Source organism: Lissotriton vulgaris, chromosome 7 (assembly GCF_964263255.1).
Source record: "Lissotriton vulgaris chromosome 7, aLisVul1.2, whole genome shotgun sequence".
Lineage (NCBI taxonomy): Eukaryota > Metazoa > Chordata > Amphibia > Caudata > Salamandridae > Lissotriton > Lissotriton vulgaris.
In genome coordinates, this window is record NC_141695.1 from 249626023 (window position 1) to 249645251 (window position 19229).

At 42.1% G+C, this 19229-nt stretch overlaps 1 protein-coding gene across 1 annotated transcript in view; it reads right to left on the reverse strand.

Annotated features, from left to right (window-relative positions):
* LOC147701312 (putative methyltransferase DDB_G0268948) overlaps nt 1–19229 on the reverse strand; it is a 169438-nt gene that overhangs the window by 720 nt on the left and 149489 nt on the right. The window contains exon 4 of the mRNA XM_086928623.1: nt 18314–18420. Within this exon, the coding sequence (XP_086784749.1) occupies nt 18314–18420 (107 nt within the window). The remainder of the gene's footprint in view (nt 1–18313; nt 18421–19229) is intronic.

Sequence of the window (19229 nt, forward strand, 5' to 3'; positions counted from 1 at the left end):
GAGGTTGGGTGATCAAATTCAACAAGATAGAGGTCTAGGATAACTAAACTGAATCTTTGGACAGTTATGTCACCATCAGAGCATTTTAAAAGCAAGTTCAATTGACTTTTAATGAGTGGTCCTGATGCTGAGGGAATCAGGCTTAAAGATCCTCAATTTATGCTCCAGATGATCTGCAGTCCATGGGGGGGTGGGGAGGAGTCCAATCCAGTCCTTAGCTCTCAGGTGAGTGGGAGCAACTCAGGCGACAGATTCCGGTGTCTGACAAAGCCCTCTCTGCAGGAGTTGTCCTCTCTGTAGGAGTCGTCCTCTCTGCAGGAGTTAAAGGGATGCCAATGCAGTCCTTTCATTCTTGTAACATGGTGTAAATCTTTGGTGGGGATAAATGACTCTTGGGGTGGAAGTGGATGAATCAAGTCACAACCAACGCACACGGGTCCAGCAGATTTGGGTGTTACCTTTGGCTATCTTCAAATTGCCTTTCCTAGTGCCATTCATCTGTCAGTGGCAAAACAGCTGCAGGAGCTACTTGAAATGATTGGTCTCTTCCTGCTTTTATGCCCCCAGTGGTATTTTAGGTGCCAGCCAACTGATGTTTGGAGTCTTTGCTTCAGGGCATGGAATCAATCTTTCTCCTTGCCAGGCACACAGAACAGGGTCTAGAGTTAGCTAGCCCAAAGTGCAGAAGGTGTAGTCGGGCTAGTGTCACAGCCTCTTCTTGTGCGCTTCCAATGTGTGCAAATTGGTCTTTGATAGAAGCCCCATGGCTAACTGGAATTCTTTCAAAAATTTGCCTCCCTTAGCTACATTTCTTTCTTTTTCGCCTTTCTTATGGGGCCTGCTTTTCCTAAATACAGGGACAGCACCTCTAGAAACCTTTGGTGAGACAGTGCCCTGGGTAACTGCACTCACTGGGCTCAAACCAACCTCTGTGAGGTCATTTTAAAGCAACAATCAAGGGGGAGGTCTGAACTGACTGTCACTGTATTCCAGCTAAAGTAATCCTCTTTGTCTAAAGTTACTCAACCACAGGTCTAACACTTCACCTGGGAAATCCTTACTCGTTTAGTCTCTCCTGGCAAATACAGGTCTGGAGGCACCAGCCTATCATGCACACTGGTGTGACTGCAGGTATAGCTCAAGGCAGTGACTGAGGTTCCATTGACCATTTAGGGGTAAAAGTGCTTACTACTCTCAGCAATCACCAAATCACTCTCTGGGCCATTTTCCCAATTAGAACTAGGATATCCTCATTTGAGGAATAATCATATAAGGCTACACTGACAATTCCAGTGACCTTTTTTGTTGGGAAGAGCTGTATCCACTCCGTAGTTCCCAAACTGCTAACACTCAAAGTAGGATGAACATTTTAAGCTTAGGGTCCCACCTACTCTGCTTACTGTTAGAGTTGGGGTGGGATTTACTCTCCTCTCCTTTAGGTTTATGGGACTCTGAGGTATGATCTTTGGTGGATTTACCACCTCCCTCATATCACTTATGTGGGCACAACCCCACCCTTCGTGGAATCTCCCTTCTGATGTTTTACGGAATTCTTGTTCTACCCCACGCATCAGCCTTTTCCCCAACTTTTTAGGGCAAGTCAAAGATTGGAATCTACTAGAGGTTAGTGCAACTTCTATGAGCAATAATTTGTCAAAATGTGTTTTTTTTACAATTAAATTGTACAAGCCTTCACAGTTCTCAATCTGGTTTCATTTTAGTCAGCCCCCCACTAACATAAAAGATGCATCCACATAGTCTACCCATGTTTGTGTTGCCTTATTCGCAGTGCTTCTAAAAGTAACTCTGTACTCCACTGGTGTGAGGCCAAATAGCACAATGAGTGCCTGTCCCATGTGCTTGGAGGATTCTGCTACCTCATCCTAGACTTGAAGCAATGTGCCCTCTTTACTGTAGACAACAACTCCCAAAACAAGACTCAGCAATGTCATATCCATTCTGCAACCCTTTGTGGCTCACCATTTTCTTTCCTTAACCTGGACCTCGGACGTCGGACCTGTGTGGGTATTCCGCTCCCCCTCCGCCGCTGCAGCCCAACAGCAGCCGCCGTGTGAGGGAGAGCGAGAGGGCAAAAGACTACATTTCCCAGCTGCCCTTGCCCCGGGACCGGAAGGGAGATCCACAAACAGCGCGCAAGGCGGCGCTCAAAATCAAGGCACCACATCGGTGGAGCGAGGGTCATATCCATTCTGCAACCCTTTGTGGCTCACCGTTTTCTTTCCTTAACCTGGACCTCAGGCCGGTGTGGGTATTCCGCTCCCGCTCCACGGCTGGAGCGAGCGGGAGCGCCGGGCAAAGCCCGGGCAAAGGGCGGGCCCTCTACGGCCCTCTGAGGCCAGTGGAGGCTGGGCTGGGCCACCCCCCTAACTTTACTCCTGCACTGTAGAAGGTACTCACATATTTTTACAATCATCTTATGCCCCGATTCACCCTTACTCCACATGAGTGGAGTATCTCCAGTACCATCTAAGAACACATAGTTATTAAGTACCATTTATACATTTCTGAACTCAAGTAACATGAGGAAGGGAACCAAAACCACTAGGATGCCCACCCTAAGGTCAAATACTAAACAGAAGGTGGTGACCCCTCAACCAGTTTCCACGCTTACTGCGATTGATATAATGTTGAAACAGACTATAGGGGCAGTATCTACCGCTATAGTGAACACAGAAAGGAGGATGTCTTTACCACCGACGACAACTGTCCAAGACTCACAAGATGTAGTAGATGTTCCTCTAGTAGCCACTATAGATGTTACTGATGATCTAGACTTAAGTCTCGGTGTCACCTCCTCTTTCGCCGAGCTCCCATGTGCTCAGGCCCCCACTGAGTTAATAGGGGACATAGAAAATACTCAGCCCAATTTAAGTACTTTGCGGGGTGGGGAGAAGGTGAACTCAAGCAATATAGAGCCAAAAATAGCCAGTGAAGCTCGGGCACATAAGAAAAAAAAGGGCCAAAATAACACGCTAAATCACAACTTAGTGGCTCCAATCACCAATTCTACACCAGCAATACCTTGCTGGGTGGCAAATATGGTAGCCAATCTCAATGCAGACCTTGAAGATACGATCATTGCCCACATTAAACCACTTATGTCAAAAATCGACAGACTAACATCCCTAATAAACAACAAAGGGATGGGTTCCACTAGGCAAGTAGGAAATGATGGCATATTTATTAAAGGGGTGTCAAAAGGGGGTACTACTAACAATACACTAAAAGATAAGGTAACATCAGTCAACCAATCCACAGCCAATGGACCTAAGGAAGCTATGCAAAATAACATTCTGACTGTGAAGAAAGCCCCTACACCCCAGAATCCCGGTGCATCTAGTACCATCCCACAGGTCCAATCGAAAAAAGGAAATGGAAATCTCCCAGCCTCAGATGACAAATCTGGCCAAAAATCCAAAGAAAGTATAAGCATAGACAAGACACTCCCCTATTAAAAAATCAACCGGAAAGGGCAAGGTTGGCTCGCTTCCAGAAAATCAATCAACCGCCGGAAGCTTTGCCTTTTGTGGTTGTATTGACAGGAGTGCCACCCCTGAAAGAGGGAAAAAAGGAAACACACATTGAACTAAAAAACAAATGTGTGCAGTGGTTACAGCTAAATAGACCTTTACCTCCAAATATTTCTGGGGAAATTCTTACGGTTAGAAAAGGGGAATGGATAGGCAGAAGTATAAAAACAATAGCAGGGGACATTATAACCATCAACTTTAGAGACACGGCTGCAGTGAATTACATATGTAATGCACCCCCTAGCGGAACTAATACACAAATCCACCCCTTACATCTCTCATATTTCTACCCGACCATACCCCAAAGACAAATGCAGAGAAATAGAATACCTATGAGCAGGGATTATCAGCTAGTCCCCCAGCATAGATTTCAACAATGGCAAACGCCCTGGCAAGGTACCCTAGATTATGATCCTTTTTTATCCCAGTACGCGCATTGGAATAGGTTCTGTGCACTGGACGAGGTGGACTGACTTACATTTGAGGAAACCAGCACTCCACTATCTGACACGAGATAAGATGAGGAAGGGCACATAATGACAGAAATTTCAGCTTTATGCCCCCACGCTACCTCTGTATTAGTGTCTAATAATGTTCAGTCCACACCTCTAACAGCGTCTTTGCCCTCAATTGAATGTCCGGGCCCTCAAAAAAGTAATGGTTATGATCCCAAGGGTTTATTAATGATTCTTAGTTGGAACCTAGCAGGCATTAACAAGAAATTGGGCTCACCCAAGTGGAATGCTCTGGTAGAGGCGCACAAGATCTGTTTGTTCCAGGAGACTTGGAGCCTAGAACCACTCCATCGTGTTGGCTATGTCACACATTTTGTGCCTGCAGTAAAACCTAGAAATGGGAAGGGACGCTCTTCGGGGGGCCTTCTCATCTGGGTAAGCATTTCCCTTAATTGCCGTATAATACCCAAGCAGATCAAAAGCCCTGATATTCTAGGAATTTCCTTGAGAGGTCCCAGTAGGGGGTTAACCCTCGACTTGTTTAATATATATGTCAGAGGTACTAAACATGGGTCTATGTCTCCGATAGTAACCACCCTTGAAGCAGAACTCAGAGAAAACATTGAGGGTGCCCACATCTTAGTTGCAGGAGATTTTAATTGCACCTATGAGCCACTCTCAACAGATGACATTCTGGACCTGGGCGAGGATGACATCAGAAGGGGTATTCCAGCCCTAACTATTCCCCCGATTAAAAGATGGTCCTAAAGTGCGATCCAGTTAAATGCTCCGACATTGGAGTTTGGCCTAAGAGCCACAAATGGTCGTACAACCTCAGACCCCATGGGTGCTGCCACATTCAATAGAGCCAATCACACTTCGAGGATTGATTATATTTTGGTAAATTTTACACTATGGGGATTAGTGCAGGATATGGTAGTTTTACCTACTGTAGAAAGCGATCATAAATCGCTTTCCTTATCTCTTAAAAATCTTTGGCCCAATAAATCAGCTGAAATGTCCCCTAAACAAGCGCACAAACTCTCTGTTTCTTCCTGTGGGAGACGCTTGAAGTCGAATAAAATTTCAGCTGATGAAGCTAAACTTAACATTATTAATGAATTGCTTATGGCTTCACAAACGGAATTGGATACCATCAATCCGGCCTTGCTAACTGAAAGGGTAACTTTGAGGACACACTTAGGTCCATAGGGGACATATTCCTGAAAAAGGTGCGGGTGGGTAGGAATATGGCAACTCGGAACTCTAGGGGCAAGCATGATTGGTACACATCTGCATGCAGGCATGCAAAATCTCTTTTGATTGAGGCTGTCAAAGGCAAATCACAAGCCCTGATACAGGGAGCTAGGAAAGAGCACAAGCGAATATTGGCAAGTGCAAAAAAGGAGTGGGAAGAAGAGTATTGGCGTATTCTGAAAGAGGCAAGCACTAATAAAGACACAAGATGTTTTTGGGAGACAATCAGAACCAGAAACAGACCAGATAGTGACCTCATAATGTGTAACATCACTAGCCAAGTGTGGGTTAACCACTTCTCCAAATTATACACCCGCCAATTCGGACATAACATCATAGATATTCCCAAGGATGATCAGGGCTGGGAGGTGGCTCCAGTAAACCCCGACCGTTCCACACAAAGAGTTGAGCACGCTACTGGTACCATTATGTCCCAAAAGGATTGGGAGGCATACCTAGTAGATTCTGACTTCTCAATAAAAGAAGTAGAGTATGCCATTAGTACCATTATGCCCCAAAAGGCGGCCAGTCCGGACGGTATTCCCGGGGACCTGCTGCGTTCAGACATCCCGAAATGGGGGAAACTTATTCACTGCCTGCTCACTGCCATCTGCAGGGGTGCACCGATTCCCACATCCTGGAAAGGGGCGGAGGTCGTCCCTATCTTTAAAAAAGGTGCTAGGGACGACCCGTCGAATTATAGACCTATAAGCTTGTTGGTAATAACCCAAAAGGTAGTCGGTAAGGTACTGCTGGTTAGAATATTGGAATGGATTAATGAAAACAACATCCTGTCTGACTACCAGGCCGGATTTAGAGTAGGTACCAGCACAATAGAACAAGCTTTCAGATTGATGTTAGTGTACTGGAAGGTGGTGGTCATAGGCAAAGGCAGTCTTTATCTTGCATTTATCGATTTAAAGACTGCCTTTGACCTTGTACCTAGGGAGACTCTCTGGAGAGTCCTTGTTGACATGGGGACACCTCACTACATTCTATCGTTACTCGTAAGGCTTCATGAGAATAGTTTTGCCCAGATAAGATGGGGTACAGAGGGAGAGAAAACCAGCAGTATCCCGGTAGAGAGAGGGGTTCGCCAGGGATGTGTTTTAGCTCCCACCCTTTTCTCCCTGTATAACAACGGAGTGGTCGAGCACCTGCTGAAAGATCCCTCAGATGAACCATCCCTGGCGGGGGAGCGTATCCCCACCCTTCTCTTTGCGGATGATACGCTCTTGCTATCTAAATTCCCAATGGGTCTCCAAAAACTCCTCAACAACTTTCAGACCTTTTGTGCAGAACGGGGCCTGGTAATCAATACAGACCAAACGAAATATCTTGTGATGAATCCCCCAAAACAACCTGTACGTTCCCCAAAGTTGAACACTGTACCTTTGGGGAGGGTAGATGTATTTGATTACCTAGGCATCCGTTTGTCGCACAATATGCAGTGGGCTCCCAACCTAGACAAAATGCTGTTAGCTCACAAGAGGGTAACAGGGGCTCTCTTAAAGGAGCAGCGCGCTTGTGCTATTAGATCCATAGCCCCTGTTATTGAAATTTATACAGCAAGGGGCGTTAGCTCTGCTCTCTATGGGGCAGAGCTATGGGGCTCATGTAATACCAGTCAATTGTCAAGATCTGAGAGGAAGTTTTGTAGGGCCATCATGGCACTTCCCCAAGGTACTCCCATGGCCCCATTAATGCTCGATTTAGGTTGCCGACCTATTGGAGATTTAGCAAAGTTCCGGCCCTTACTTTTATGGGCCCGGCGGTGGCGAGTCCCAGAGCTTGCCAAATATGTGAAAGGGCTCTCTGAAATAATGTCATTACCAGGGTGGCACAGAATAAAATGGTTGAGAGACATGAAATCCCTTTTGTGCAACTTGGGCCTAAGTGAAGCCTGGGCAAATAGGTCTTCTCCACCAAAGGTAACACTTAAAAGTCTGTACTGGAATTGGATTTTGACTCAACGGAGTACTAATCCCACATTGGGTAGACTTACGGAGGATTTTTTTAAATTCAAAGACTTACCAATTTGGGAACTTTACTTGGATATCATTGAGAAACCATTTGATAGGACCCTTTATTTTAAATTCAGAACTGGGACTCTTCCTCTGCATGCCTTTACATCTCGGTGGAAACCGCCAGCACAGACTACTGAGTTTTGCCCCACTTGCATATCTAGACAAGAGACAGTGGCACATTTTCTGTTTGAGTACCAGGAGTATGCCCAACCAAGAAGAAAATGGCTTAAGCAATTGTGCCGCTTGTTAGGGACCAGGCACCACATTGAGGCATTACGCATTCTTATGTCGGACTCTCGCCCACTGTATGTCTGTACCCTTTCTAAATTGTTATCTTGGGCCTGGTGCATTAGAAGCAAAAGGCTTAAAGAAAATGTTTAATTCTTTTTTAATCAATCACTTATGATATGCTTCTTATATCTGAAAACTAAGACTTGTAAAGTTAAATGTAATTAAATTGCTGTATCTTCCTTTTTCTCTTTTAAAACAAATGAATATGTGTATTTTTACTGTGAAGCTTTTATCATAATTTTTTATCGAAATAAAGCCTTTTTGACTTGACTTGACTCAGCAATGCTTGGCACCCACCTTTCTCATCCGTAGAGCTCTCTCAGAGGATGCCAGCTGTACATCTATATTGTCACCTTCAGTGAATTTAGAAAATATGCCCTCGAGCAACCTAGGATCATGAGTAGCACTTTTATGCATCTCTGAATAAGTACTGCTGCCACTATTACCTTGGGGATTCCAACCCATCTTGGCTCTTTTCTGGACAAGTACCAACATTTCCTCCTAGATTTCCAGTCTTCACTCCACAAGTTTGAGCTGGATATACAAGTACGTGGACCTTCCTACTGGAGTGAAGTTCCTTTGGCTCCCAGCTGCATACCCATGTCGTGACCATTCTATAGGTGCCACTCTGCGGTTGACTCTTCTTAAAGGGAAAATGTTCTTCATCATCACACTCTTGGGTGACTTTCACTGCTATCTGAACTTGGGCCTGGAGATACGTTGTCTCCTCCTAGGCTTTACGGGCCTTCTCCAACTCTTTGTTCTTGACATACAGATCTAGTCCAGTTCCTTTCCTCCTGCACATCCCTCTTTGATTATTAATTTTAAGTGTGGGCGTGTTAGCCAGGTCACCTGCTCCAATCTCGATTTTTATTAAAGCTTGCAAAGTACTTAAGAAGAACTGGTGGTCAACTTCCATTTGGCTCGAGAAAAAAAATTGCCTAGTGCCTGCAGAATTTTTGGCAACTTATTGAGGCTGTTGCTTGACTCTAAGACAGTATAGATTTTCTGTCAGTTGCAATGTATTAATTGCGTCGTACAGATAAACACAAGTTCTATATTCTACCACTAGGCACCAATGTAAGGATCTAGGTGTATTATATGATGTAGTTGTGGTAGGGGTCACTGTTCAATACACTCAAAAATCCTTTCTTAGGTCCAGTCAGGCTCATTTGAACACCTTACTTTACTTTTACTTTTACTTTTATTTCATTTGTATAGCGCATAAATCATCCGAAGGTCTCAGAGAGCTTGCAGAAGAAACTCCTATCAGAAACCCAAACAAGGCAGAGGCAGATCTTGAAGAGCCATGTTTTTAGCTGTCTGCAGAATCTCAGGTAGTCAGGTTCCATCCTAATCTGGAGGGGCAGGGAGTTCCATGCTTCAGGAGCTGTTTTACTGAAGGCTCTGTCACCGTTTCTGGCAGTACGAACTCTGGGGACACTTAGGAGAAACTGGGTGGATGATCTAAGTGTTCTCACCGGGTGGTAGACCTTAAGTTTTTGTTCTAGGTATGCTGGGCCATGCCCATTGATGGATTTGTGGACCAGGCAGCATAATTTGAATGTAATACGTTTTTGTATTGGGAGCCAGTGCAAGGTTTTTAAGCAGGGTAATGAGGGGGTGCGGGAAGGAAGGTCAAGCACCAATCTGGCAGCGGTGTTTTGTAAGACCTGTAGGCGGGCCAGCAAGGTGGTATTTGTTGAAGCCACGAGTGCGTTTCCGTAGTCAATTCTACTAACAATGAGTCCCTGTACTAGAGGCATACGAGCTGAGAGGGGGAGCCACTTAAAGATTTTTCTCAGACTACGCATGACGCCGTAGCTGGTGCCTACTACTTTGCTAATATGTTCAGACATGGACAGTTCATTGTCGACTTAATCTCAACCCTGGGTAGATGTGGCTTTGAGCAGGTAGGCTTAACAAAGGAACAATGTCTAAAGCATTTAAAACCACTAAACAATGGAATAAGAAAGTCACGCAACAAGAAAGAGACACAGCAACAATTTGTAAAAGTAAAGAATATTGGGCCAGATGTAGGTGGCCAAATACCGGTTGATAACGGCCGATTTCGGCCGTTACCGACCGGTATTTGGAGTTTCAGATGTAGGGAGCCTTAACAATTACCGATTTGGTAAATTTACTGAATCAGTAAATTTACCGATTTTGTAAATTACCGAATGGATACATTTACCGACTTGGTAATTTGAGATGTAGGTGGCACTGAGAACAGTGCCACAGGGCCTTAAGGATTCGTTATTTACCACCAACTAGTAGTTGGTGGTAAATAACGAATACCTGTGTATATGCAAATCTGTGCATCTACACCTGTGCCATTTGGCACACATACATGCCATAAGGGCATGTATGTGTGTCACATGGCACACAAGCCTGAATCAGGGGTGCAACAGGGTGTCAAAGTGACACCCTGCCACCCTTGACTATTCGGTAATTTTACCGAATCGGTATTTACTGATTCGGTAATTGCCATTGATTCCTATGGGCCTCAAGGCCCATAGGACGCAATGGCAATTACTGAATCTGTAAATTCCGATTTGGTAATTATCGAATCTTAACGATTCTGTAATTGTTACCGAATATTTACCTACATGGCATTTACCGATTTGTAAATACCGAATCGGTAAAATTCGGTATTTACGAATGGGTAAATGCAATTTTCCTACATTTAGCCCCTTATTATGAATATTTAGAGTCATTGATGATCAAAATCCACGAGAGGATTCCTGGAATTTGAATTTTTAAAGCATATAAAAAACGTTGTCAAAAATGTGTTTATTCAATTCCAAGCAGGCTTTGTAAACTTTTGAATAATTTGTAATAAACATAAAATGAAAATTAGACTTGTAGAGCAGCTGCTACCCTGAGGCAACTAGTCACTATAACTCTGCAGATAGATCACAAATCAAACAGACAACAATATTAATATACCTAGAACATATGTTCACCTGTTGAAAAGCCATGTTTTAAGAGCTTTCCAGAAGAATACAATTTTGTTTTCTTGAGATGAAGGGTCATTGAGTTCCAGACCTCAGCGGTACACGTGATAAAGCTCCTGCCGAGATCATTTACATTTGAACACCACTTAGTTAAACGCTAGACGTGATCTAAGTGACATACTGGGTGTGTACCATCGCAAACAATCTTTCAAATATTTGGGTCCTACATCATATACATTGCCTTAAAGGCGATGTAGAGAGCCTCGAAATCTATAATTTTTTTTCAGGAAGCCCGTGTAACTGGACAACACCCTTGAAGACAGATTGAAACTTAGGAATTCCCAGGAGAAGTCATGCCTGAAGTTCTGAAGAATTAGCATTTTTTAGTAGACATCTTTTCTTGATTTTAATGAAGAATGAGCTGCGGTAATCTAATCTATAATGAGGGTGGAAACTGCACATTTCTGTAAATCATGCAGAATGAATAGGAACATTTCCTTAAGTATCGTAAGCATGTAATAGATAGAAAGAAGTGACAGTGTTGATGTGCCACTCAAGATAACGATTACTGTCAAAGGCAACCCCTAGGTTTAAACCATGGAGACCGGAAAGGGTGAGTGTTCCGAAATTCTGGGAGACCAAGACCCTAGTTAAGTTTGGGTTAGATTTGGGCCATCCATCTCCCAATCTGCAACATACAGTCATGGAATCTGAAGGCAATGTTGTCACGATTACTGGCCACTATCAGCATGATCTGGGTGTCATCAGCGTAGGACCCTACTTCAAATCCAAATGATACAATAAGATTAGCAAATGGTGTCAGGTGCAGATTGAATAGCATAGGGCTCAGTGATGAGCCCTGTGGAACCACACATGGTAGAGAGAAGAAAGGGGAGTTGAACTCATTCAGGGCGATTAACTGTTCTCAGTCTGAGAGAAGCTGAAGGGCCTTGCCTCAAATACCTACAGAGACTAAACGGCCTATAAGAAGGCTGTGGAATTCTGTGGAGACGTCTTAAAGAATTAAAGCAGCATTCCCACCTGCATCTAGGGTTTGTCTGATTTCTTCAGAGGCAGTAATCAGAGACAAATCTGTACTATGTTGTCTTCTAAAGTTAAATTGGTTGTTGTCCAGTTAACCCTTATTGCTGATGAAAGTTGATAGTTTGATATTAAGGACCTTCTCTATGATCTTGGTCAGGAAAGGGAAGAGATAGATGGAATGATATTTATGAGAATTGTTGGCCTCCAAGGCCGTTTATAAAAAAAAAATGGAGGATGGAGGCTCTTTTACACTATTTAAGAAATTAGCATATCTCAACCATCCTATTGAAGATGTCTGTAAGTTACTTACAGACATCTTCAATACTGGAACAAGGTGATGGACTCTGGGGGGCTAGGGTCAAGTTGGGTGCTGGACTTGACCTGGCAAAAGAAGGTCTGAAGAGATGCTGTGGATTGGCAGGAAAATTAGTTTTGAACCAAATTATCCATTGGAAAAGACTGTTCTGGCATACTGGAAAGAGAGGTTATGTTATTGTCCTGATGGGCCATGTGTTTGGGAGGAGTAACTGCAATTAATTTCTACTCAGTCCAAATGTCCTCTTCTTTAGGAGAGGAGGTGAGAGATATGCTAGGTGAAAGCGAGGTATAGATAGTTCAACCTGACACCTAAAAAATGAGGCCAATGTATTAAAAAGCATTTGGTTAGAGGTTGATGTTTTTGGAATCTGGAGCCTTGGTTAGTTGTTTTACTAAATCAAAGAGTTCCTTGAAAGAATTTACAGAGGATTGCATTTTTGAGGTAAATATCAAAACTTAGCTTTCACAATCATTTTCTTATATAATTAAATGGCCAATTTGTATGAGTCTTTGTCTAGGGGTGATAGTTATTATGCCATTTACTTTCCTGTCTAAAGGTTCTGACAGGCAAAAGAAGTGTAAGCTCCTGCCCTGCAACCTGCAATGTCTGTTCCAGAAGAAGAATTACAAGTGATCCCATTATTCAAAGCAGATGTTGACCAGGAACTTCAGCCCAGATTACAAATCTGCACTAGAGGACTGTCTCACCTATGCCCAAGGCTTACTTGAGGCTGTCCCAAGATAGTGGTTACTGTGTGCACAACTCACTCTCAGAAAAGTGCTGCTGGATTCCCTGTCTAGGGGTATACAACGGTTACCACGCATTTTTTACAACGCGGTACCGTTACCACGCTACTTTTACCACGCATGTCATTACAACGAAATGCGCTGGGGGGCGCTCCAGGATAGTAAATACTTTAATTTACTATCCAACTCCTTTCCCTAGAGTCCACGGGGACTGGAGTTGGAATAGTAAATTAAATAATTTACTATCCAGCGCCCCTCCACGCAAGTCGTTGTAACGACTTGCGTGGTAAAAGTAGCGTGGTAACGGTACGCGTTGTAAAAGTACGCGTGGTACTGTCATACATCCCCTAGACAGGGATTCTTCGTGGCCTGGGTCATGTTGATTGTTCTTTAAAATCCGTCAATCTGAGTGGTATCCCATAATCAGGCTTTTTCAATCTATGTATCAGGGATCTGAAGTATGATCCCCATGCTGATACGGGCTTCCCTAAATCTAATCCAACTTAGGAAATAGTTGAAGAGACAAATCTTTGAAGAGCATTATATTACAATGAAGCAAAAACTCAATAACAAGCTACTCATCACTTTTTGACTGTATTTTGCTTTGACCCTGTACAGTGCTCCACTGCCTATTCTGCTCATGTTGTGCTATATAAATATCACATTCATAAATACAGTTGGAGTCATTATTCAACATGGGCGTCAACAGAGCTGTAGAATATGGCAGTGCATAAATAGTCTTCACTTGGTTTGATCTCTTCTTTTTCAGCCAATGCTGTGATTTTTAAGGAATAGAAATTACCACGCCCATGAGTCACATTTGCCAAGATGGTGGATTGTCCAGAGGACTCTCAGATGAAGTACGAGTCTTTTCATTAATGTCAGTTCCTGTTTGAATCATAGAAAGGAGTAATTAACAAGAGGAAGATGTTTTTTTGCCTGAAGTTTGGTTCTTGCAAATGGAATTTATTTGGATTTCTGCTGTGGTCAGACACTTTCTTCTTTTCATGTCAGTGGGAGTATGATCTCTGGGTTGTCTAATGCAACATACATATCCAAATCCAATCAAGTTCTATCAGGATGCCCAGGAGATTTTCACTCTTGCATTTGTTTCTTCTTACTTATCCCTCTTAAGGAGACATTTGTGACACATTTTGCATGAATTATGCTGGGAAGGATGACACCATGGCAACTGGAAAGAGCTACCCTTTCCTAAGAGAGTCAAGAGGACAATTTAACAGACTTTAGCCACATCTAGTTGTCGGCGAGCAATGAATATAATTTTATGCTGGACTTATAGAACTGTCTTTTGCATTAAACATGGCTTGTTATTGTCCTTGATTTTCTTCATCATTCCCACATGTTGATGGAGATATACATTAGTTTATTCATTTATTTAGCCAGAATTCCAGGGTGAGAAGTTTTATAAATATTTATTTTTTGATTGATTTTCAGTTTTTTTTTTAACCATGTGTTTATTTGTTAGTTTAATACTTACGTATGTAATTTTTTTTTCATTATTTGGAGGATACTTTTAAAAATATGGTCATTAAATAGTAAATTAAGTTGCTAAGTGTTTACTTGTTCTAATTGATTTGAATATTAATTTTATTACGTTTTTTAAAATGATAATTTGTATTTTCTTCTATCATTTTAAACTATAACTTTCATTTGCTTTTGTGGTTGTTGGAATTTATTCAGGTAAAAGGGTGGTTAGTCTGTGAAATTAATTAATTATATTGTTGTAATTGGTGTAAATATTTAATACAATTGTATGATTTATTTTATTTAGTAATCTGTGTACTTAGGGGCTTTTTTATGAGCCCTGTCTGCTGCCAGAACATCACTTTTATGTGATGTTCCGGTGGAGCAAAGGGCTTAGCCATATCTACAAGGCCATGTAAAGCCACCCTGCATGGCTTTTCATGACCTTGAATAGTAAATTTGACCCATCCAAAGTTCAACACTTTTCCTAGTGTTACCTAAATTGGAGGGAAACATTAAAATAGGACATCTTCAAAGTCCAAAACATTGTCTACTGTTGCTCAGTTTGGAGTGAGAATAATACATTTAACCCCTCCAAGGAATGTTTGTGTGTAGGTATGTATGTATATGGTATTTCTATAGCACAAAACTAGCCAAAAGGTAGTAGAGTGTTGTACATGGTCAGGGGCAAGCATACAACCAACGAAAACCGGCAGAGGAAGTTGGGCTGAGGACACATAATGCATTGGTCTTTAACAAGATGAGCTTTTAACTCCGTCCCATTTTAGGAAAGCACTGGCATGTCTTGTGTTTTTCGTTTCTTCTTAGTTCGCAGTCTGATACTGGTGGAGAGTGTATAGAGCATCACCAAAACTGGTGAATTTGTCTGCAAGATGAGTGAGTGTGCTGTTCGTAATGGCTATGCAAAGAATGCAGATTGTTTTGAAGATGGTACAGGCCGACAAGGGGAGCTCATGGGGTTCCATTAGGTCAATCAATCAATCAATCAATCAATCAATCAATCAATCAATCAATCAATCAATCAATCAATCAATCAATCAGGTTTCTTATAAAGCATGACTACTCACCTGTGAGGGTCTCAAGACGCTGAGTGAGGGGTCTGTGGTTCAGTGGAAGAGCCCGGTCTTGAGATCCTTCCTGAATTAAGGCAGCGGTGGTGGTTGCCCGAGGTGCAAAGGCATGGAGGTCCAGGTCTTTGCAATGAGATAGGAGAAGGATTTTCCTCCAGTCGTGGTCTTGCAGCTCCTGCGGATGTTGGCCAGGGCCAGTTGGGTGGAGTAGATATGTCTAGTGGGTGTGTAGAAGGGGAAACATGCGATACATCTTGTGCCATTACAAAGTGGTCATTACAATGACCACATTGTTACATCTCATACATTTACAACGCAAGTTGTTACAACGACATACTGTAGGGGGTAGAAGGTGTTGGATTTAAAATCCAACACCTTCCTTACAGTTACACAGACTGGAGTTGGAATAGTATATTATACCATTCCAGAATCCAGCACTCCTCCTACAGCAAGTCATTGTAATGACTTGCGTTGTAATAGTATGCGATGTAACAACGCAGCCATTGTAATGACAGGGCTGTAATAGCATGTGATGTATCGCATGCGTTGTAAAGTGACCTATTCTTGAGGTAGGACAGGGGGTGGTTGAAGTTTGCATATTTGTTGTTTTGAAGGCTTGTAGGCATGCATTAGGAGCTTGCAGGTGATTCTTTTGTTGATAGGTAGCCAGTGAAGGTCTCTCAGGTGACCGCTGATGTGGCTGCGACGTGGTATGTAAAGGATGAGTCTGACAGAGGCAGTTGCTTTTGCAGCTTCTGGGTGATGCCGGTACAGAATGCATTACCATAGTTGAGACTGCTGCTGACAAGCTCATGGGTGACTATTTTCTAGGACTCTGTGGGGATCCACTTGAAGATCTTACAAAGCAAGTGGAATGTGTGGAAGTAGGAGGATGAAACAGCATTCATTTTGCAGTTCATTGACAGTGAGGAGTTCAGGATGATGGTGAGGTTTTGTGCATGGTCCATGTATGTGTAAGGACTTCCAAGAGCTGGGGACCACCAGGAGTCATCCCAGGCATAGAGGGTAGAACCCAGGATGAGGACTTTGGTCTTGTCTGATTTGAGTTCGATGCAGCTGTCCTTCATCCAGGTGGCCACTGCTGTCATCCCATTGCAGAAGTTGTTCTTGTCAGCTGTGGTTTTGTCTGTGAGGGAGATGATCAGCTGGGTGTCACCGGCATAGGAGACAATGTTTAGTCTGTGGCTTCTGATGGTGGATGCCAGTGGGGCCTGCAGATATTGAAGAGGGTAGGGCTCAGGGAGGGTTCCAGGGGAACTCAGAAGCAGATTTCTGTGTGTTCTGAGTTGAACAGTGGAAATCTGGCTCTCTAGGGCTTTGTCACAGATGTCAGCCTCATTGAGGGTGTGGGTGGGAGACGGGGTCAAAGACAACTGAGAGGTCTATTAGGATGAGGGCAGCAGTTTTGCCTCAGTCGAGGAGGGTACGGATGAACTCAAAGAGTTGGGCTTTGCTGGCTTTCTCAATGCTTTGGCTGGGTAAAGGAGCAGAGAGATAGGTCTGTACTTCTTGAGGTCCATCGGGTCAGCAGTGGGTTTCTTCCGCGGGGTGTTGATTTCCAGTGTCTTCCAGTAGGGTGAAGGACTCGATGGAGAAGAGGGTGCAATGAAGGTGCCGGCTTTGTTAAATATGTTGTGAGGACAATGGTATGAGGGACTCCATACGGATGTTTTTCTCGTTTCTGAGGCTGGATGGTCCGTCAATATCAAAAACTAGTGGTCATCTGCATCTGTGGCCAAAAGGGTATTTTCTATGATGTAGCAGTTAGTAGTCTATGTGCTGCAGCGTGATTTAAAGTTACAATGGTATTCATGCCTAAGTCCAATGTTTTCCCTACTGTTGTTTAGGTTGCAGTCAAAGTAGTGAATGTAATCCCTCTTAGTATACCCTGTTTTATATTTAATGTTTTGTAAATTCTTTTGATATGTATTTTTATTCCATTTTAAAAACCAGTATAATATATTTCTTAATTGTAAAGTTTTTTAGTTTTAATATTGCAAATGCATTTTTTCCCGATTTTTTAATAAATTTGTTTTAAAGAAATAATAATATCTAGTGTTTTAAATGAACTAATTTTAGCTGTTTGCCTTTTTTCTTTTTCTTTATGTTTAAAATGTTCTTATTGTTGTAAACTAGTGTTTATTTTTTTACAAACATTTTATTGTATTTCATTTTTTACATTGTAATTAATATAATGTTAAATATATATTTTGATATTGTTATTGAATATTTTTTTAAGTGATATCATTTTGAAAGTTATCCTTGATTAGTTAACTTAATGTTTCATAGTTACTGTTCAATATACATGCCTTTTTTATGATGATAGTAGTAGTTTTGTAGGTAACATATGAAGTATGTAAGTCAATTTATATGTCCTCAATATTTTGTAGGTGATATTTTGTTGTGCTGTTTCATCCATTGCTGTCTCCGTGTTCTCCAAGATCCTGGTCTGTATCTCTATCAACTTTGGGGTTATTATATGTATCTGTAAATATTGAATGGTCACTCGATGTCACAAACATAATTTCACACAGTACATTGGTTTGTACTGATTTTCCCGATTTGAATGTTATTTCTCCTGTCCTAGTCCCTGTCTCTGCCATTCCTAGTTTTACATAGCAAAGACAGAGAACACAACTTCGACTATGGAGAACTTCACTTAGAGGTAACAACCAAAAACACATTCATAAAATTACTACGGTCATCATTTCAATAATTATGAATATACTCTCATTATGTATGGGGGATACTGTTTGCTCAGAATTGTGAATACCATCCCAGTGTTTTTTCACCCAGGCATTTGTGCAAATGTACTTGCGGGGAGATCTCAGCATATGGATTTCTGAATCTGAATATCACCATGAACCACTGGGGAACTCCATTGCACAAATTTCTTGGCATATTGTTTCATTGTCATTCCCTAATGCCCAGATGTGCAATATCATTGTACCATAGCAAAATAACTACAAATCACTGAGTGGGAAGGCAAATTGTGGCTAAAACTCCATGGGGTAATATTTGTCAACTACAAAGAACTGTTCCTGAGTATCCAATATTTTTTAATCTTACCGTATTTTGTCTGTAAATTGCACTGCATCAAATATCTCTCCATATTCAGAATTAGTTAGATCAGCAATTATCTCAGCGCCATTTCCACATGTGAGATTATCAAAAACCTGAAATTGTATGTAGAGTAATGTCACAAGATTGATCTACCCATTCTTCACTATACATCAATCACATTGTACAGGATACCCAGGTGTCTGGTAATAGCCTATTCTTGAGTTGTGTCAATATCAGTCCCCCATCCATACTCTTTTTTCTTGGCCCAAATGAGTGTAAAATGCATACTTTGATTTGGTCTGGTGCAAGCTACAGGCTTCCCACTTCCCTTTCTGTTCCACCCATCCATCAACAGACACCTCAAAGGGTATTTGAGAACAACTAGTCAGATTTGTGGCAGTGCTCTCACCATCTATACAGTAACCTGCAGACATGTGCTGGAAATTCAGAGACAGCCGGGATGCAGGAAAAAACAAATATAGTAAGTCACTACCACAACCATCCGACCATGTTTTAGGTTTGAATGAACATTAAAAGCCTCTTCACCTGTTTTTTTAATTATAGAAACTGTGAGACCTCTGACTAGATTTTGACATTTTAAACTTGATATAGAAGTACCAAAACACATGTTGAATTGTTTAAGGCAAAATCAATAGGAATCACTACGATTTTAAATTGGTGGTTACATTAAGGATCTTTTTTCAATACATTCCATATACAGGGATCATATATTCATTGGTGTTTTTGTCAATGACAGTCCTGAGGAAGTGTATATACCACAAAACATTTGACGGTTACAGCTCTTCTTTCTGCTAGAACATCATTTTTAAGATTCATAGGTTAGTGTTGTTTCCTGTGATGTCTATATGAAATTTTACCTTCAATCAAGTTGGGGGAGAAACAAGGGACTGTAATCCATTCA